Source organism: Oryza brachyantha, chromosome 6 (genome assembly GCF_000231095.2).
Source record: "Oryza brachyantha chromosome 6, ObraRS2, whole genome shotgun sequence".
Lineage (NCBI taxonomy): Eukaryota > Viridiplantae > Streptophyta > Magnoliopsida > Poales > Poaceae > Oryza > Oryza brachyantha.
The window spans coordinates 964,059-984,442 of record NC_023168.2 but is presented as its reverse complement, the minus strand read 5'-3'; the positions used below and the strand labels follow the sequence as shown (position 1 = coordinate 984,442).

The 20,384-nt window shown below is 40.9% G+C and overlaps 3 protein-coding genes across 3 annotated transcripts; 1 reads left to right on the top strand and 2 right to left on the bottom strand.

Moving 5' to 3' along the window:
- Nucleotides 1–5,986: 5,986 nt before the first annotated feature.
- On the bottom strand, nucleotides 5,987–12,712 carry LOC102705640 (spastin). Its single transcript, XM_006656531.3, has 13 exons — nucleotides 12,309–12,712; nucleotides 12,094–12,185; nucleotides 11,729–11,754; nucleotides 10,727–10,964; nucleotides 10,546–10,641; nucleotides 10,347–10,462; nucleotides 10,169–10,249; nucleotides 9,123–9,246; nucleotides 7,919–7,968; nucleotides 7,423–7,513; nucleotides 6,695–6,730; nucleotides 6,510–6,610; nucleotides 5,987–6,426 (listed from the first exon to the last, which is right to left on the bottom strand). Exons 1-13 carry the CDS (start codon nucleotides 12,602–12,604, stop codon nucleotides 6,310–6,312), a joined length of 1,464 nt encoding a protein of 487 aa, XP_006656594.2. The 5' UTR covers nucleotides 12,605–12,712; the 3' UTR covers nucleotides 5,987–6,309.
- A 2,205-nt stretch (nucleotides 12,713–14,917) lies between these two features.
- Nucleotides 14,918–18,692, top strand: LOC102715394 (cytochrome P450 704C1). Its single transcript, XM_006655683.2, has 6 exons — nucleotides 14,918–15,280; nucleotides 15,802–16,017; nucleotides 16,129–16,413; nucleotides 16,784–17,122; nucleotides 17,668–17,868; nucleotides 18,144–18,692. The coding sequence occupies exons 1-6, from the start codon at nucleotides 14,936–14,938 to the stop codon at nucleotides 18,333–18,335; spliced, it is 1,578 nt and encodes a 525-aa protein (XP_006655746.1). The 5' UTR covers nucleotides 14,918–14,935; the 3' UTR covers nucleotides 18,336–18,692.
- On the bottom strand, nucleotides 18,667–20,244 carry LOC102715668 (uncharacterized ABC transporter ATP-binding protein C825.01). Its single transcript, XM_006655684.3, has 5 exons — nucleotides 20,031–20,244; nucleotides 19,892–19,953; nucleotides 19,428–19,624; nucleotides 19,106–19,232; nucleotides 18,667–19,012 (listed from the first exon to the last, which is right to left on the bottom strand). Exons 1-5 carry the CDS (start codon nucleotides 20,224–20,226, stop codon nucleotides 18,881–18,883), a joined length of 714 nt encoding a protein of 237 aa, XP_006655747.1. The 5' UTR covers nucleotides 20,227–20,244; the 3' UTR covers nucleotides 18,667–18,880.
- Between the last annotated feature and the right edge of the window lie 140 nt (nucleotides 20,245–20,384).

Here is a 20,384-nt window from a genome sequence, read left to right as displayed (position 1 = left end):
GCTCAGATTTTATGCTGAAACTTTGCAGCCTTCACAACAAGGGCTAGCCAAGCCAGCTACTAGCATCCTCCTCTCCTCTCACTGTGAGCCATGTGTGCTATGCTAAGCCAAGAAACCAAAGAAAAAAACAAACAAAAAAAAAAGATGACCAGAGATCAGATCAGAGAAAAATTAAGACACAAGGGTCAGGGCAGCTCAGCCATACAGGCAGCAGATTCAAGCACATGACACGCCAGAACCAAACAAATATGAACATTCCAAAGCCTCTCTCTCTCTCTCTCTCTCTAACTTGTGTTTAGCATGGGCCAACAAATCTCTTGCCACCAATGAATCCATTGCCATTGCTGCTGGTGATCTCTTTCTTTTGCTTTGGGTGAAAGTTTTTGCCAGAATTATGCAAAGGAGCTGCACCTTTGTAACTGCCGTGTAGTAACAAACAGAGCATGGATCCATACATACATGCATGCCATGCCCGGTGGGTAAGCAATTGCAGCAGCAGCAGCAGCAGCTCAGCTGCATATGCTACAAGCCCACAAGTGTTCACAGGTCATCCAGCCAGGAGGAGACATGGGACAAGAGCTGCGTGCCTTATTCTGGGCTAGTCAAAAGGTTGCTGCCATTGTGTAGATTGCAATGCCATCCATGGAACACCATTGCTGCAGCAATGCTGCTGCTGCTGCTGTGTGTATGGCGACCTGCATCTATTTATGCTATGCACCTCATGTTCTTGTTTGGTTCTTATTTTTCTTCCTGCCAAGAACTCCATGGAGACAGATCATGATAGATGATCAGCAACCCATTTGCATTTCTCTGCGTGCCATGGATCTCTCAAGTTCTGAACTGGTACAATGGCACCGGTTCTTGGCAATGTGAAGAGCTGATGGAGAGAGACATGTGGTAGGGGACCATATGAACAGTAGAGAAAAAATTTACCATCTTCTCTGGGTCTGATGGCAATTTCCTTGGAAGGTTTCAGGCTCCCATGAAATGTTCTGAAGAACCTGCACTGTGATTTTTCACTGCTTCAGAAGGATCAGGTAAAAAGAGGATGCATACTATGTAAGAGGTCAGCCAAATTAATCCAAATGCATGATTAGTTCTTTCTAAAGCTTCATATATAGTCTGATCAATCAGATGTGCCATGATTGCTTCTTACTCTAGATTTTTTGTGAGTATATTTTTCAGATAAAAATGAGTACAGTGCAATGTGTACGTACAAGGAATGCTGTTGCCCTGCAACAGCTGTATGCAGATACATCCAGGGCCCTTATTTGTGCAAGATCACAGGTCCCATCAATCAAGAACAGGCCAACACATGCGGTAGTAGTAGGAATTTCTCCCCTCTTTCTATACACAAAAAACTATGAGAACTGAATAGAGATTACGGTATATTGTTCTCTTTCTGAAGATTTCATTTCTTACAATATATTGTTCTCTTTCTGAAGTTCTCTGAAGATTTCTTTTCTTACAATATATTGTTCTCTTTCTGAAGTTCTCATTTCTTCCCCTTCTTCCTCTGTGCATTGAACTACAGCTAGGTGCAGCTCAATCTACAACGGATAATGCAGAAGAACTGTAGTGTCCTCTCTCATCTAGTATCACTCAACTTGGTTTGCATTTCATATCAATTAATGTATATGCATGTGTGCATATACTAGTAGCTATAGCTAGGACCATGCAGTGAGGATGGATTGATTGAACCCATCATAGAATCCGTGATGGGTAGACCTTCTTTACTCCTCTCCTAATGAACAAGACATGATGGAAGAAACATATAGCATCCAAAAAGAAATGAAAATGGGTAGTAGTACATGTGTGTGCATGAGAGAGATGGTGGTATACACATGTTTGCTTTGCAGGCAAATGTATGTCTTGCTTGCACACATGCCCCACTCTTCAGAGTTGAGTATTGATGGGTTTGAGCAAATGTCAATACACTCCAGAAACATGTGAGAACACTCTCTCCTTTTACAGTTTGTTGCATATAGAGTATGTCATACTTCTCTATTTCAAAATAAGTTCATTTATAACATCTAACATTTTTCCCAAAATAAAATTTGTTTCTATGTATCACTCATATCTTTTCGTTTTTGTTTATGCTTATAAGCCATAATTTGAATTTGCAACCTTACATTTGAAGTTGATTTTAGAGTTTTTTAACCAAAGTTTTATTTTTCAGTCTTGTCTTTTAGATCGCTAAGAATAAGTATATAAAAATTTGATTTATAAATTATTTTTTGTTTGCAAATATGTTGTTTGACATTTTTCATGAAAAAGCCAAATAGTCACCCCCCTATTTGTCTACCCTTGGTCTCCAAATCAAAGAGTTTTATCCCTCCACTACCCCTTGAACTCCCGCCCACCAATTCTACTTTAGTATTAATAAGGAGTAATTTTGTTTTCACCCATACATACTATCTTGAATCCCAACTACTAGAAATGTACTTATTTCATGATAGAGGAAGTTTTTTTCTTTTTGCAACTTCTTATTATCCATGGAGAATAACTAAGGAATTGTACAACAAAGAGAATGAGAAACACCATGGACCACACCTAACAGCAGGTGCCAGCCTAGCAACTCTGCAGACAATGCAAACCTACTCCATGTCTAGCCAAAGAGAAAAGAAGGCCCCCTCCTGCACTGCCATCTGCATGCAGTGAAGGCAAAGCTTGAAAGGGAGGGTCAAAGTTGATGTGTTTGAGAAGTTGAGGGGTGTGTTTGCAAAGGGGAGGCCAAAAGAAGGGCACAGTGGGTGTGTGGTGTGGCAGGGTACTGATGCCCCATTACTGGGTCCAGTGGACATATAATTGTTGGGCACAGACCATGTGAAGCCAGAGCAAAGCATGATGATGGCACCCCCAGAAATGAGGATAGATAACAAAAGGTCTGGTATTTGGTCTGGTGTCAAGAGATAAGGCCAGCCCCAAGGTGAAATACACTAGCACTTTTACTTAGCCTAGGGCTGATCTGATTAGAGATTCAGATTATGCTGAAGATGTGGAAAATTTTGCATTATGTTGGTACATTTCAGCTATGCAAAGTTGATGCCGAGTTGTTTTTTTTTTTAATTTTTTGTTAAGTGTCATCAGAGGCCAATCCTCACCTGAATATCTATTACTTCAAAGGTGCTTAGATATATGGCGAGTGTCAACTGCATAAACGCTATGATGGGTATATATTACTTCAAAGGTGTTTATATAGGGCGACTACCAACTGCGTAAACGTTATGATGGTACATTTTAGTTATGGAAAGTTGATACCGAGTTCTTTTTTTGAGGAGGTCAAATTGCTCACATGAATACACTTCAAATATGCTCATACAGGGCGCCTTGAAAGATAGCTAGAGGATTACATTGGGGATTATTGAGAATAGAAAACAAAGGACCAACACTGGTTGATGTTGATTTGTACATGAGTTTCTTGTGTTTTCTGCATGTAGTACATTGCAGCAACCTAAAAATGTACTAAAAGGACCAACTTTTGATCCTCCTTGGAATGAAACACTCCACTACAACTCTTGATACTAGTACCTGATAGTAATGGCATCCATTAGTTGATCTATTCCCATGACAAGTGACCTCTAATAGTGACTAGTAAGTAGTATTGTACTACTGCTAGGTGTAGTTTGAGGGGCACTCACTCAGTTGCATTGCATGGCCCTGAAGAGGGAGCAAGGGAGGTTTCTTTCAATTTCATTTCAATTGGTACAAGGAAAAGAGAAAAGAGTGATGGGATAGGAGTCCCCCCTTCCACCTCTTGGCACAATGGCACCCACATCCATCCATCTATCAATGCCCCCAGAACTGAAGCATTTCTTTGGCCACCATTTCTAGATCCATCATGGAAAAATAGCAGCCTCCAGCCACCCTTGTGTTGCACAGTAGCACTGTAGTAGTAGTGGCTAGGTTCAACAAGATGTGAAGTTTCTTCTAGTGTGAAAAGTGGCTGCCATGTGGGCCATGGTCGGCCATGGTTGGACAATCAAAACAAAAGCTGATGCTATCATCTTAGGGGGATGGGAACCTGCAGAGCATAGCATATGACGGTAGTAGACTCTGGACTCTGGAGTGGATGCTAGTAGAAAATCTTATATCGCTACTCCCATATGTATGTATGACCATGCTCCATAAATTTCAAGATTCACAAAAATGTTGCATTTTGGATGGATATACTCAACTGCATACTCCATCTAGTACTCTTTGTTATGATTTATGAACTATGAAGTTTATGTGGTAGCATGAAGTTGATTAGATCAGGTGGGTGCCATAAGAGCATGGTTTGTTGTTCCACTAACTAAACCTCATTTGTCTATGCAAACAGTAACAGTTAATAAGACTAGACTAATGAGTAATAGCCGTACTTGCTGTATCAAAAAGGTGCAATATATATACCCTGAAATCCGGAAATGGGATAAGGTGTCAAGATGATACAATAAACCTGCAATTGGTGCTGAAACTGCTGAAATCCACATCAGCAGCCAGGGTATGTAGGAGAAGAGGAACATTCTGATACACATAGCCTGGCCCACCCACCAGTGGAGCACAGACACCTGGGCCCTCACCACAGGCCCCACACCTCAGCACAAACAGGATCAGAATTTCAGAAACCATTCACCATTGCCACTGCAATTCCCCAGGATTAGGTGTGTTTGCAGGCCAACCCGCACAGTGACACATTCCCTATCTCTCTGAATATCTTGCACAGAAACTGCTGCTGTAGAGGTTGAGAGGAAAAGATGTGGCTTTTCAGTTACAGAAACTTTGCATCTGATCCGATCAGATCAGATCAGATCGCCATGTGTAGAAGCAGAATGAGATGGTAACAATCTTAACTGACTTAATTACTCTGGTCAAGTAAATGGTCAGCTCACCAAAACAAGAATCCTAAGCCAGGATTGCATTGATGATCACAGCCTGATCTGCTTCCTTCCTTCACATGGCCATGAAGAACAGTGTCTTTGGCTCTTCGCTGTGGCTGGACATCACTCCTCCTAACTAACTCGGCCGCCCAACTTAAAATCACTGCTCCCTCCTTTGCTTCAGTCGCCATCACCGACACGAGCCGATCCGACAACCAATTTGCATATCAAAACCATCACAAATAGCTAGCAGCAGCTGCCACTGAAAACGGCAGCCTAAATTCTCCACTTCTTCACGAGTCATGGTCCTACATGTCATTGGATATCGGCAGTTTGTAATCGCTAACAGCCCTGATTCTTCGTGAGTTCAGAACCCACATGCCATCGTCTCATAGGCTATCGGCCAATTGTAATCACTGACTGGTGGGCCTTCGCCCGGCATGTGAACTTCATCCAACTCACATGTGCAATCGACTACCTGTGAGGTGAGGATTTTTTGGGGTGTTCTTGGTAAGAAACAGTGCAGTTCGTATGCTCATGATCAGGATGCACGGTACAGGAGGGGTGGACCATCGGTGGTGTGGTGCCGGCTGCTGCTGCTGCTGCTGCTGCGAGATCCAGCTCTGGGCGCCGGCACATGCGCTGCATCCGCGCCTTTTCTCCGTGCTGCAAAAATTTTTGCAACTGGGGCGCGAAATGGGCCATGAAAAATGTGGGGGCGGCGTTGAGGTGTAAACGTCGAGCTGGTCTGGTGCCTGCCATGGCGATCGCGACGCTCGCTTCGTCTCCGAGATATAATTGCCAATCATTCGTCTCCAATCATGAAATGGCTATCTGGATTCTGGGTTGATAGACCTGCTTAGATCTGGGCACCGGCTGATGGTTTTGCTCGTGCTCCACTTTCTGATTGTGAGGGTATCTCAAGGATTGATCTTTTCATGTTCTCAGTTCCAGCTGCATCTGCAAAGGGCACAAAGAGTTTGGTTTTAAGTAAGCGAACGAACTTTCTAAGTTCAATAAAAGCTTCAATTATCAAAACAAAAAAAAGCACAGAACAAACAAAAGGTGATGTATTGTATGGAATGGAATGCTGGTAAGATGGCACAGATGATACCAAGAGAGGGAGGAAAGGAAGGAGTGGTACAAATATATTTTGGGCAGTGTCTGTTTACATGAATGTCTGTACAGGTTGGAGCCATATGGGCCTCAATTTACTCATAAGTTTATCTTTAGCTTCCGCTCGCTAAAATGGCCCATGCAGTATAGAATTTTCTTGTACATGTAATGATGTACATGTTATAGATGACAAGGGATATCAATGGTTGAATGGGAATGCAATCACTTGCAAACCAACAATTATGACGAGCAAATGCTATATAGGCCCAACTAAAAACTTCTGATCCAAGAGCGCACCATTGTCTGGTGTCAACTTGAACCAAATTCTTTGGTGCTAACTTGAACCAAATTCTTCGTTCCATTTCTCCAGCTCATCCCACTTGCTCTTCTGTAGGCTTGGCCTAATCACTGTCATGGATTTCTTGAAATCTTCATATTTCAGGGGCCGCAGCTTCAATGAAGATAAAAAAGAGGGATATGATTAGAACGACACTTCAGAAAGCTCATTCTGTTTGAAGATGTAACTCAGAATACCTGATTTGCTTTTATAGTGAGAATATTCTGTGGACCAAGCTCTCTGATTGGCATCATTGCAGCCTCCTCACACAAAGCCCTCAGATCACTCCCGGAATATCCTATAAACATATTTATTTCAGTACCAAGGACCACATAAGTCATCTTATCAGAAAGGCTATATTATACCGGGAAAATAAAACAACCTTCAGTTTCAACAGCAAGCCTTTCAAGATCATGACCTGCAAGGAAACAGTTCCAGATTTAGAGTGGTGTTACATATACAACAGCCGAAAGACATATACAGGCACAGAGCATAATCTGGTAAATTCCCCCAGTTCCTATAAACTAGTCCCTCCACAATGCAACTATCAGATCACTAAGTGAGATGTCCATGTTTCAGGCAAGGAGCAAGGCTGATTTCCAAATTAGCTTTTACTATGAAAAATCCAGACTTCTGAGGGTGCACTGCAAATCTAGGTCATTGTGATTTTTGAGTACTATTTAGCGATTATGTTAGGAAATATTATATTGCAATAGGCTCCAGTCATTTTAGGATTAATGGAGAGGTGAAAACATCATTTTTAAATGATCTCCAGTAATAAATTATAAAAACTGTAATCCAGTGCGAAATTTTGTTTCCAAGAAGTTTAATTTAATCTTTGGTTAATGGACTTCTGTGAAAGAATGAATAGTTGTATAGCTGTAGACCAAAAGAACCTACAAGAGAAGAGCTGGACAGAGCATGTGTTAAACCTAAAACATATTAACTCAATTTCATATTATAAGATGTTTTGGTCTTCCTTAGATTTATATGGATGCTAATGAATCTGGACACATATCAAGCATATATATTGATTCATGAATGAATCTAGATATGACCAAAACATCTTATAGTATGAAACTGAGAGAGTAATAATAAGCAGTTACTTACTGGATAACTTGAATGACTGCCCTTTGAGCTGAGTTTTCAGAAGTAATCTACGGACATTTGGATCAGGTAGTGGCACATAAATTCTCTTTACCTGTTTATAGGAATGAATATTATGACATTGACAAAAAAAAAAGAGAGAGCAAAGCTAGTTCAAATTAATTGGTACCTATCAACACTCAGTCTTCTTTCATTAAAAATATCGATATATGCATTATTTATAAGCGATAACATCATCAGATTCTTCTTTCTAAAAGAACCTGGCTACTACGATAAGCTGCCTGGTTGTAAGCAGTGAAAAATAGCATTTTTTTTGTTTAGTCCAATTCCTAACCAGTTCCTTGTACAACAATACCCAGAGGCAACGGTGAACTTGTACCAGGCACCAAGCAGCAGAAAGTATTGCATACATTTTGAAGAGTTGAATGCAATGCAGGAAACATGAAGCAAAAAAGACAGCAGTATTCCTAAATATATATATATGTAAGATTGATCTTACCAGTCTACGAAGAACAGCATCATCCAGCTCTTGTGGCTTATTAGTAGCCCCTAAAAAAAGTAACTTCATTAATAGATGATGCAAATAATAAAATAAGACAATAAAAAATATTAGCAACAAAAAATTCTGTTTTTTTTTATACTTTTAACGTACACTCACTAGGTGAGAAAACGGCCTGCAATACATGCACTAAAATCAGGAAATTTATATCCCTCAAATCACAAACTTTTCCCTATAATTGGAAACAGTAGAAATATCCTAGCTATGGCTGCAGAAGCATACAAAATATAATACATAAACTGTTATGAATAGCACTCGTATTCATCTGAGGGCAGACCACAAGCCGTGGCTGGGGAAAGTCAGCCACAGCAACAAGAGGCGTCCAGTTTTTTCTTTTTGGTTATATGAAACCAATCTGGATCGGGCAAACGAACCGTCCAGAGCAAACGAAGCGGCACGAGGTACGAACGACGGGGATGCCGGCATCAAGGAAGCCGGCGTCGGAGGGAGCTAGCGATGGGGGCAGCCAGCAACTGGGGCACTGGCGCCGGGGACAGCCGGCGCCGAGTGCGCCGGTGTTGAGGAAGCCGGCGACGGGTGCGCCGGTGTTGACGAAGCCGGCAACAGGCAGCGCCAGCAACGAAGGATGCAGCCGGCGATGAGGCAGCACCCCGGCAACCACAACAAGAAGAAGCCAGCGAGCGCAACGGAAAATCAAGGTAAAGAATAGAGAAATAGATGCACGCAAGTGCAGACGTGCATAGAGAAAAAAATGGATCAGATGAAAAGTTTAACCCTAGTTTTTGCTCTGATACCATGTTATGAATAGCACTTGTATTCATCTTAGGGCAGAAGGCCCAAATATATACAGGTACAGGTGCATACAAAAGAGCAGAAAAGCCCTTTACAAATAAAAGAATATAAAAGCGAAATACATATCTAACAAAAACATTGGGTTTGGAGTTATATAACAACACCCGAACAGGATTTTAATCATTTTTTATAGAAAGATTGGACCAGGATGTTAATCAGTAGCATGCCGTAATTTATTGTGCCTGTTTCATAAATATTTTTAACATGGGCAATCAGTAATGTATGACCATGACAAATAGATGTAGGAAAGTCACAAATATTTTTGCTAGAACCAGTCATAACACAAAAGCTAACTGCAACTAAGCAATCAGAGAAAGAAATTGATGCTAACCTATAACAATCACAAGATCATCTGGGTTTGAAGTGACCCCGTCGAACTGGATAAGAAATTCAGATTTCAACCGCCTGCTAGCATCATTCTCATTGGCTAACCTTGTTGACATGACACTATCAATCTGGACAGTGAAAGGCAGTCAGCATCGGCAATTAAGAAAGTATCCACACAAAAAAAACACTAAAGTAGACATACTAAGATCCTAGCCCGAGTCCGACTAAGTTAGCACAAAGCCAGAAATGCAGATAACACCTTTGCATTCATCTCTATGTCTTGACAGATATGAATCAAGAAGAATGCTTTAGAATCAAACATTAATATTTTGGTAGAATTTGTGGACAGCAATAACAATATTCTTGATGTATTAAATAAGTGGCCTGAGCAGGCAAGCACCACAAAACTTCAAAGTTAAAAAAAGGGGGGGGGGGGGGGGGCAGATGAAGCCATAGATGCCTTTAATGACAACAACAGTCCATAACAGCATAAGCCTAAGAGCAGAATGCTATGATTAGCACATTCTGCTAGTTTGTGCAAAGTTTACACAAAACAAGTGTGATGCAGAACATATATTTACATGCTCAATAACCACATGGCTTAAATGGATAAAAGTTGACTATGGCCGCGTTCGGGGAGGAAGAGTGTATGTTAACTTATCAGGCATGGAAAACGTACTAATAGATTAGTACATGATTAATTAATTATTTATTATTACAAAATATAAAATAGATTAAAATGATTTTTTAAAACAACTTTCCTATAGAAAATTTTTGCAAAAAATACACCGTTTAGCAATTCGGGAAGCGTGCGCGCGAAAAACGAGAAAAATAAGTTAACTTATCCGGTGGAACGAACGCGGCCTATTTACAGAAGCATCTGGGTTTTTTAATGCTAAAAAAATGGTTCCAAATCATGCTGATGGGGTACATTAAAAACATTCCTGGAGGGAAAAAATGGAATCAAGAAAACATGTTTATTGATTTCAATTTATACTCTTCTACTTAAACTAATTACAAGTGCACTACAAGAAGGGTTTGAATGAGGACCTCATCCATAAAAATAACAGATGGTTGCCTATCAACAGCAACCATGAAAAGTGTCCGAACAAGCTTTTCAGCCTCTCCTACCTGTTTTACAATGAAAAATAAACTTGATTCAGAGACTCAAGAGTTGGGAATATATAAGATGTGTAAGCATGTAACATATGGAGGGATGGCCACATACCCACTTTGATGTCAGTGAAGAAGCAGAAACATTAAAAAATGTTGCTTCAGATTCTGATGCAACAGCTTTGGCAAGCATTGTTTTCCCATTTCCCGGGGGACCAAAGAGAAGAAGCCCTAAAGTATGTTGTGATGTACATAAGATGGCTATTACAATAAACAATGTATAGAATGGAAATTGTCGGGACGGAGATGTTTACCTCTAGCAGGCCTCCGAAGACCAGTAAACAAATCTCTTCGCTTGGTAGGTAAAATAACCATTTCCATGAGTGCTTGCTTTGCTTTGTCAAGACCAGCTGCAGGTCAAACCAGAAGATAAGAAGACTATAATGATCACTAGGTTTGTGTCATAGCATGAAAAGCAAATTAAAATCTGCCTACCAACATCTTCCCATTTAACAGCAGGACTTCTATCTACAATGGTTGTATTTATCATTTCAACAAGCTTATCATCGTTTGCACCAGTTCTTTGCACAGGCTTGGCACTTCCACTGATATTCTTCTGATGAGAAGATGCTTGACCGCCTCTGTTAAAGGTAGGGCTGGGCTGCAAATTGGACCTATGGAAGCTAGTTGACGCTGCTCTGTCATTCCTATTAACAGGATTGTTTGTAACAACCTGCAAAAAATGACGCAAAGCTAATGAAAAAAAATTGCAACCAATTTATTTACCGAAAATAACTCATTAAGAAAATACAGTGTTCAGAACCTCAACATATAACTTTGCAATCAACCTTCATATTCTTAGACTGGACAATTTGCTAACACATGTCATTGAAACAGCATAACGTCAAATGCTTTATTATGTAATGTTAGAAATACTTATAAGAAAATGCTACATTGATAGCAATAGCACTTGAATGGCTAAGGCAGCAGCGAAGTGTAGAAAATAAACAGCTGAATCAACAATTACTGGACAATAAGGAAAGAACCAACAGCCACACTCGATTCACCTAGGAAACATGCCATCTTGTTCAAAAGTAAGAGAGTAGACAGTTTTGCATGCAGTACTCATGTTAATTGCAACAAACAAAGATCAATGCACTAAGATGGACAGCCTAGGAAATTACTCTCTCATTCCATAATATAAGCATAAGCATTTCTAGATTGTTTAGTAAATACTAAGGTTAGATCAAAAGATTCTTTTTTAGTTACTTCAGTGGTCATTTTTTGAATTTTGAATTGCTTAGATTTCCTTTCCAAACACCTTATTGGCTTAGCAATCATTAAAATGATGGGGATCATGAGAATTAGTGGACAGATGCTTATATTATGGTATAAAATTTGAATCCTACAAATGATTACATTTAGGAATGGAGGTAGTATTAAAGCTAGGTAGCAAATATGACAGAATTTACAACTAGAATTCAATGAAATCTATACCTTCTTTGGCACGGACAAAGCCACTCCTGCAAAATCAAATGAGATACATGGTTAACTCCCAGTGAACTACAATACAAAACCAAAGCAAGCAAAAGTTTATGCACATGAATAAAATAAAGGACAAATAAACTAAAGCTTCCACCCATTATGTTGTTAGTACAAACTACCACAGAAACATATAAGCAAAACGCTCAGATTTATAACAGATAACGCACCACACTAAACTGTTATCAAAGCATACAGATTACTGAAGTTCCAAGCTTCGATTTGTACCATAAGTAAATTCCTAAATTAACACAAACAAGCAATGAACCACAGGCTATGATGTAGAAGAGGACGGAAAAGAGGTGTGGGTGCTGGCTCACCACTCCTCTGGCCGAGTACCCGGAGCCGTTCCTCGACCTGAGTCTGCCACTTAGCGATCTTCTCCTGGTAGACCCTAACCTGCCCCCTCTCGCTGCAATCAAACCACATTCACGCGGAGACAACCCCGCCAATCAGCGACCGCAAAACCCTAACCGCGCGCGGTCGCGGGTGGAAAGGAGAATCGGAGAGCGAGGCGCACGCACAGACGACGCACCTGGAGGAGACGGCGTCCGGGACGCGGGCGGCCTTGGCCTCGAGCATGACGCGGAGCGCGTTGCGGTAGTGCGCGGCGGCGTCGTCGGGGAGCCCCCACTCCTCTGCGCGCACGGCCTTGTCGATCTCCTCCTTGGCGAGCTCGAAGTAGCCCTTGAGCTTCACCGCCACGCGCTCCCCGACCACCGCCGCGGGGGACGGCGCGTCCATGCGATCTGCCCCCTCCGCCGCCGCACCTCCCGCCACCGAGTATAGCAGCGACGACAGGGAGTCCGCGAGCGCGCGGAGGAAGCTCATGCGCCGACGAGCAGGAGCAGGTGCGGCGGCGGCGCGGCAACCGCCGGGAGCAGCCGGATTCCACGCCTTTTTGGGGGAAAATTAGTTGAGGATCGCGTCGGCGTAGTCCGCGCGAGACGCAACTGATGGAGAGCAAGCGAGACGCTAGCGCTGCTGCTTTGGTGGGCTCGGGGCTACGTGGATGCTTAGCTCAATTGGGCCTGGCCCAATGTAATGCTACTTGGGCTGTGAATGAGAAGGCGGATCAGAAAAAATATTAGGAGACGCTGAACTGTTTCATCATTTCTTTCTCTCAATAATACGAGAAATTTTGTTCTGGGGGCGGAGGCTAACGGGAGCTTCAATGACGCAGATCATGTAAGAGGGGCTGAAGCCCCCTAGCTCCGGTGGTAGACCCGCCCCTGATTGAGATAGCTTGAAGATGATGGAATATTTCTGATTTTTGTGATATTACAAATGACAGGATTGATGGTTATATAGCTAAAAATCTATTTTAAAAATATAAGACGGTAAACTTATATATATAATTTTTTAAATACATAATTTTTTTACCGTTTGTGAAGTGTGCACACAGGGAAAGCCAATGAAAAAGTTGAGAAAAATCTAAGAGAGAATGCAGCCTCTCCGGCTGTTCATACACCTTCATCTGGCCAAGGCAGCATCAAAGAGAGAGAGAAAAATCCTCTTTTTTTGAGCATGTTTTTTTAATAGAAAACTAGCTTAAAATCATATTATTTCTTTTTTTAAGTTTGGAACAACTCATGCACAATTTATCATACACCACGTTTACGTATTTTCTTCTTCTTTTCACTCTCAAAATCACCCTATTTCTTCTCTCCAGGATCCCAGGTCCTGCTTGAGATCCCATCGATGGATTGTCTGATTTTTGGGATGTATATTTGAGGATATAAATGAATAAATTTGCTCCTATGAATTGAAAAGTTATTGTAAACAGTATTTCAAAAGATTTATATACTTTTGTTCCATATTAAAAGACCTTTAGATATGTCTAGATACATTTATTGATGTATATAGTTTGTATGTGTGTATAAACATATTAGCATCTATATAAATTTGACCAAAACTATAAAATCTTACGTAGTGAAGTGGAGCAAAAATTTTGCATTAAACACACTATTTAAGTAGGATGGAGGTAGCAGATGAAAAGACACAAACCAAGTCTCTGAAACTAAACATCAAGTATGAAAGCAAGCTAAAATGCTTTCTTTCTCGACAATCTGACAAGGATTACATTTGTGGCCATACATAGTTGGAAACTTTCATGGATGCCAAATTGACAATGACAATGCAACTGGTAGATTAAAAGGGGATGTGCATATTAAGTCTAGCAGAGTGAGGCCTCGTTTGGTATGGGGGCATAAGTTAATTTATGTTTGATGTAGAAAACGTAACAATAGATTAGTACATGATTAATTAATTATTAAAAAAAATTATAAAATAGATTAATATGATTCTTTAAAATAACTTTTGTATAGAAAATTTTTATAAAAAATACACGTTTAATAGTTCGAAAAACGGTCGCGCGGAAAACAAATAAGACTTGGTTAAGTTATGGTGATGGCCGAACGCGGCTAATTCAGGGACAGACGACAACTTCGGAGAATTGGATGGTTTCTGTCAGCTGCGACGTCACGCAGCTGCAGTTTGTCAGATTGCCATCCCATCAACTGACATCTTTTTGTGTTTCTCATCCCAATCAGATAGAGCCACAGTAATGCCAATAATAAGTGAAGTGATGATGAATGGCCTTGGCTCCTGAGCTTCTAGAAGGAAACCAGAAAAGGCCACCATAATGTGAGTAGTGTGTCCCCAGCAACATGAAGGGAAAAGCCAAACTGAAAGCCGCTCAAATAGGTTGTCATAAAGTCTTTACCCAAGATCAAAGTATGCATCTTTACATTAGACAAACTTAAAAAACATTTGCTTGAAGTCTAACTGAATTTTAAATTTGTGAATGACAATCCTGCAACAAACTTTCTGTTAAACAGTTCAGAGAATTGAGATTCCTTGTTCTTCTACCATAAAAAAACGAAAAATAATAGAGATTCTTTCGAGCAATCGAAAGAGAGAGTATCATATGCCACGGCACATGACTGCCGAAAGAAATATTGCAGACATCGTACCTCTGACACAGGACCAGTTCTTGAAAAAAAGCATACATCTTGCTGTGTTCTTCTAGAAGGCAGAGGATGCAGACAAAAACAAACCAATCTAGCGTTGTCAACTGCAGAGATAAGATGCAATGACTAAGTAAAGAATGGGCTATATATAACTTGTTCTCTAAGCAGCAAGCAGCATCAGCTAGCAGTGATGGCAACCCAGCTCACCTCCCTAGCTGCATCTGCAGGAGCAGGTTTGACCTCAGCTCTTGCTATTGCCTTGCTGTCCATCACCCTCTACGTCATCGCCGTCGTCGCATCCTTCGCCGTCCTCTGCATCAAGGAGTTCGCCGAGAGAGCTCCTGACCGGCCGCCGCTCATCGGGACAGTGCTCCGGCAGCTCAAGAACTTTGACAGACTCTTCGATGAACATGTCACTTATGCACAAGCGAACCGTACCAGCAGGCTGGTGTATCCTGGTCATTGCGAGCTCCAGACCGCTGATCCGGCCGTCGTTGAGCATGTCCTCAAGACCAGCTTCAGTAAATATAGCAAGGTAATCATCCACGATGACTTTTCTTGCGCACTAACATTTCCAGCCTGTAATTCTGTGTGATAGGCATGTATCACCTGCAAGATTTGAACAGAGGATGATGAGAAGTTAGAGAGTAGGCTTTGAACTATTATCTGCATGCAACAATAAGGCATATGCTATGATATGGTTTAACAATATGTGTTTATAAAAACCACCGGAGAAAATGATACAGCATCTCACTATGCAATACACAGGGCTATATATTTTTTTTCTAAAATTAAAGCTAAAGTGACCAAGTAACATGTTTCTATATAAAACCAAATTCTTTTGGTTGTCTTGAGGTCCACAGCCAAAAGCCATCAGTTGCCACCAGACAGAAAATTAACCTAAAAAGGAACAATATATTCATATTTAGTTGCCATTAAGTTAGTTAGTATGTCCATATTGGTTAAACTCATGAGCATGTCAGTAAATTTAGTAACTATGGAAAATATATAAAGTAGAGCTTATGATATATTATAGTGTTTGAGTCTAATTCACAGGGGAACTTCAACAATACAATCATGAAGGATCTCTTTGGAGATGGGATTTTTGCAACAGATGGGGATATGTGGCGTCACCAGAGGAAGCTAGCAAGCTATGAATTCTCAACCAAAGTGTTACGTGACTTCAGCAGTGATGTATTCAGAAGGAACGCTGCAAAACTGGCAGAGAAGATCTCATGTGCAGAAGCTAACAGAATTAGCATAAACATTCAGGTAATTCTACGAAAATAAAAACAAGATCGATCCATAAACCCAAAACTGGTATTTCTCATCATTCCAGCCTTTTAATTGCAAATCAAGTTAATGTCATTCAATTTTCCTCAGGACTTTTTGATGAGAGCAACTATGGACTCAATCTTCAAAGTGGGGTTTGGTTTTGAGCTCAACACACTGTCTGGATCAGATGAATCTAGCATTCAGTTCAGCAAGGCCTTTGATGAGGCAAACTCCCTTGTTTACTACCGATATGTTGACATACTCTGGAAACTAAAAAGGTATCTTAACATCGGATCAGAAGCCAAACTCAAGAAGAACATTAAGATCATCGACAGCTTTGTGATGAAATTGATCCATCAAAAGAGAGAACAAATGAAGATTGGACGTGATTATGTAAGAACTCAAAACTCTCTCTAATATAGTTTGTTACAGTGTAATACTGTATGATATCATGCCTCTCAAGTAGATCATGTTTCTGGAGCAGCAAGTAGATTCATAAAGTTCAAGTTGCTAGTGAAATAACAGTAGCTTCCAAGCATCTTCATTTTCACATCCTCGGATAGATTCTGTGGATTTGTTACACTGTATACCATACATGGCATTAGTTTCCAACAGCTTATATTTTGGAGTCATTGTGTATGGCAGTGTCATGTTGGTTTTAAAATATTTGGAATGCAATCGAATCTGATGTGCTCCATAAATCTGGAATGAATCCTGGATCTAGTCACTCAAAATTTTTAATTCCTTTCTGTATGGCACGCAGAAAACCAAAGAGGACATTCTATCAAGATTCGTACTAGCAAGTGAGCAAGATCCTGGGACAATCAATGACCGTTACTTGCGTGACATTGTCCTCAACTTCCTGATTGCTGGGAAAGACACCACAGGAAATACCCTTACCTGGTTCTTCTACCTACTATGCAAGAACCCCATAGTGCAGGATAAGGTTGCCCTTGAAATCAGGGAGTTTGTTGATTGGAGCAAGGAAGATAGCACTATTGAAAGCTTCACTAGAAGACTGGACGAAGGTGCAATTAGCAAAATGCATTACCTCCATGCTACAATCTCTGAGACACTTCGATTATATCCTGCTGTTCCAGTGGTATGAATAACTTTCAAGGCTATTCCTTGTAAAGAGTGGAGTTGAACTAAAATAAGTCTACTCATGATTTGGTTCAATTTGGATCTGGTATTAAGTAGGTGACATGCCAACACTGTATGCTAGTAGAGAAAGAGTTATATCAAATTTAAGTGTTACATTCCTCAGCATGGAAATATGGTAATCATGACATATCTGAATCTAATAGTAAATAATACAAATGAAATTAAGAAAAACTTAGTTATTCTGGATAATCCTGCCCACAAGAAAAAAATGTTATTATGGAATATTTTCACTTGCCCACCATCTTTTGAAAAGGTAAGGAAAGATTGCAGGAAGAGGCTGCGAAAAATGCAGGCAAGTGTTGCTTGAAGAGAACATTTAATTATGCAGCATGATTTTAAGCTGCTGTTAGATTTAGCTGGGAAAGCTGCTGTTACATTCATTAAGGACGAATTCAATGTCACAGTTCTCAAATGTTGTAAACTGAAATTATTATGACCAACACACGATTCACTTGGTAAAAATCTTCTGTGGTGTTCTTGCAGGATGGTAAGATGGCAGATGAAGATGACGTGCTACCAAATGGCTATAGAGTGCTGAAAGGAGATGGAATTAATTACATGATTTATGCTATGGGGAGGATGGCATACCTTTGGGGTGAGGATGCACAAGAGTTCAGGCCTGAAAGATGGCTTGTGAATGGAGTCTACCAGCAAGAGAGCCCTTTCAAGTTTGTGTCTTTCAACGTAAGTATAACCGGCAAAAATCATTTCCCCCAACATGTTATCAGGAAAAAAAAGGAAGGGAACACATAAAATAGTAGCAACTACTGGCATTTAAATCTAGCCTTCTACAGATCAAGCAATAAAAGCAAGTATGCAATACTGCATTCTAACTGAAGCAAGAAAAAATAACCATGCTACATAGGAATTTCAGGAAAAAATAACCAAAGATAATTTCACTTTCTTGTAGACAAGAGTCCCCATTGATTATTCTAATAAGTATATTTTACCATGATCAGGCTGGGCCCCGTATCTGCTTGGGGAAAGAATTTGCATACAGGCAGATGAAGATCATGGCTGCCACCCTGATATATTTCTTCAGGTTCAGACTGGAAGATGAATCCAAGGAGCCAATTTACAAAACAATGTTTACTCTCCACATCGACAATGGTCTTCATCTGTTTGCATCCCCCCGAGAAATTTCACCATGAACACCAAACAAGCTACCGCATCCTTTTTTTGTTGTTGTATTGGAACGTATGCATTTCCAACACCTAATCCTATTAGGCAAGTTATAATAACCTGTCCCAAGTAGTTGTATGAAAACAACATAGCATGGGACAATTTCGTTTTTTTTTGTTGTTGTATTGGAACATATGCATTTCCAACACCTAATCCTTTTAGGCAAGTTATAATAATCTGTCCCAATTAGTTTTATGAGAACAACATAGTAGCATGGGACAATTTGCTAGGTAAAAGTAAGGTGTCTGTACAATTTAATATGCTTGCAATAGAGTGCTTAAAGAAAGAGGATGCAGCTACATGAGAATGGAACCAAACATTTTCTTAATAACATAACACCTATTAAAAGCATTAAAACGATTACTTTAAGAAAATAAGCATAACCCCATAACACAAAAATCAACGTTTGTTACAAAACCGCCTGCAAGAAGGTACAAGACTTGTACTAATAAGCTACTCTGATCCAGCAGAGTAAGTTCGCTAAGGATACAATGAGAAGATATAAAATAGATGGTTACAGTGATGTATTTTCAGCTAGAGTTGGAAGCTGGAGCCCAGGCCTTGATGTCCAGCCCTTGATATTTCTGTAGTTCTCAATTGCCTCTTTTCTTAGCATCTCACGGGTAGCGTCTAAAGGACTCTTCACCTTCAAAAGAAAAACCACATACTTAATCCAGAAAGTAGACTAAGTGAAAGGAGTTTGGGTTGAGGGATTAGGAATTTGGACAAGGGAAGATACCTTTGGGAATGACAATTTTGGTGGAGCCTGGACAACTTCACCAAATTTAACCTTTTCACGCCCAGGGAATTCTGGAAGAGTTTCCGTCTTGTCACCCTTGCGCCTCTTTTTCCTCTCATCCAGGTACCTGTGAAACGAAGATATGTATTCATGTGTCTACATCTTCCAATGAGTGAGAGAGAGAGCACAAAAGCATCAATTCACATGGGACTTTCTGTGTTCTTTGAAACAAAAGGCTAGTCTTCAATTTACATGATGCAACAAAGAATCGATCAGAGTGATATCTCTAGTGTATCAGGCATTTAGACAATAAACAACTTACTTCTTCCTTTTCTGCTTCTTTGAAACTGCAACCGTCTCATCCAATTCTTTAAAACGAAGATCCATAGCTTTTCCCCTCTTCCGCTTCCTTTTGTTTCCATCGACACTCGCGCTCTCATCATCAGTTGCTCCATACTTGTCACCGACCTCTGCAGCTTTGCTATCAGCAGTAGGTTCCAAGGGCTGCTTCTTAGTTTTCTACATGAAACATGGTAACATACAGAATTATGACAATGTAACCACTGCTAAATCAAATGTGATACAAGCTACTAAGTTGCATTAACATTAGAGCGCTCTTGCATTTCCAAAGAGCACATGATAGAATGTGTTGAACAAAAGCATTACATCAATCAGGTGAACAGACCAAATGCAACGTTACATCAGGGAAATTTGCTAATTGATATCGTGTCTATATCCATACAACTAACTTAATTTTACTCTATTTGTAAACTCTATCCGCAATACCTTGTCTTTGCGAGCCTTGTTCTTCACCGCATCGCTCTCTCCTTGCTTCCCGGGAGCCCCACCTGTAGAGGAGGTAGAAAATCATCAGGCTATAAGTTCAGCGGGCAGCCGGGGGCGAGAGCCGTAAGGGGGATCGCACCTGAGGAGTCACCGGCAACGGCGCCACCGCTGGCTTTCGCGCCGCCCTTCTGCTTCTCCTGGATGGCGATGAGGCGGCGGAGCTTGGACGGGAGCGCGTCGACCTCCCGCTGCTTCGGCGGCGGGGGCAGTCGCGAATCCCCGCCGTGCGCCGCCCGGTAGTTCTTCTCCCTCCTCCTCTGCCCCTTCCCCGGCATCTCCTCCTCCTCCTCCGCCGCCGCCTCTCACTGCTCCGTTGGTTGCACCCGCCGCCGCCGCCGCGAGTGCGAGGAGGAAGCGAGGTTACACAACTGCTAAATGGGCCGTCCTAAAGCCCATTTACACTAGTAGGCCGGCCCATACAATAATGGGCTTA

Excerpts from the sequence above, each read along its gene's own strand:
- LOC102715394 (XM_006655683.2), top strand. The coding sequence starts at position 14,936 with ATGGCAACCCAGCTCACCTCCCTAGCTGCATCTGCAGGAGCAGGTTTG. Across the intron at positions 16,414-16,783 it reads TGAAGATTGGACGTGATTAT|AAAACCAAAGAGGACATTCT; the intron begins GTAAGAACTCAA and ends TATGGCACGCAG. Across the intron at positions 17,869-18,143 it reads TCAAGTTTGTGTCTTTCAAC|GCTGGGCCCCGTATCTGCTT; the intron begins GTAAGTATAACC and ends TACCATGATCAG.
- LOC102705640 (XM_006656531.3), bottom strand. The coding sequence starts at position 12,604 with ATGAGCTTCCTCCGCGCGCTCGCGGACTCCCTGTCGTCGCTGCTATAC. Across the intron at positions 12,186-12,308 it reads CCGGACGCCGTCTCCTCCAG|CGAGAGGGGGCAGGTTAGGG; the intron begins GTGCGTCGTCTG and ends GTTTGATTGCAG. Across the intron at positions 10,250-10,346 it reads CTTCACTGACATCAAAGTGG|GTAGGAGAGGCTGAAAAGCT; the intron begins GTATGTGGCCAT and ends ATTGTAAAACAG.
- LOC102715668 (XM_006655684.3), bottom strand. The coding sequence starts at position 20,226 with ATGCCGGGGAAGGGGCAGAGGAGGAGGGAGAAGAACTACCGGGCGGCG. Across the intron at positions 19,954-20,030 it reads CGTTGCCGGTGACTCCTCAG|GTGGGGCTCCCGGGAAGCAA; the intron begins GTGCGATCCCCC and ends CCTCCTCTACAG. Across the intron at positions 19,013-19,105 it reads CAAAATTGTCATTCCCAAAG|GTGAAGAGTCCTTTAGACGC; the intron begins GTATCTTCCCTT and ends TTTCTTTTGAAG.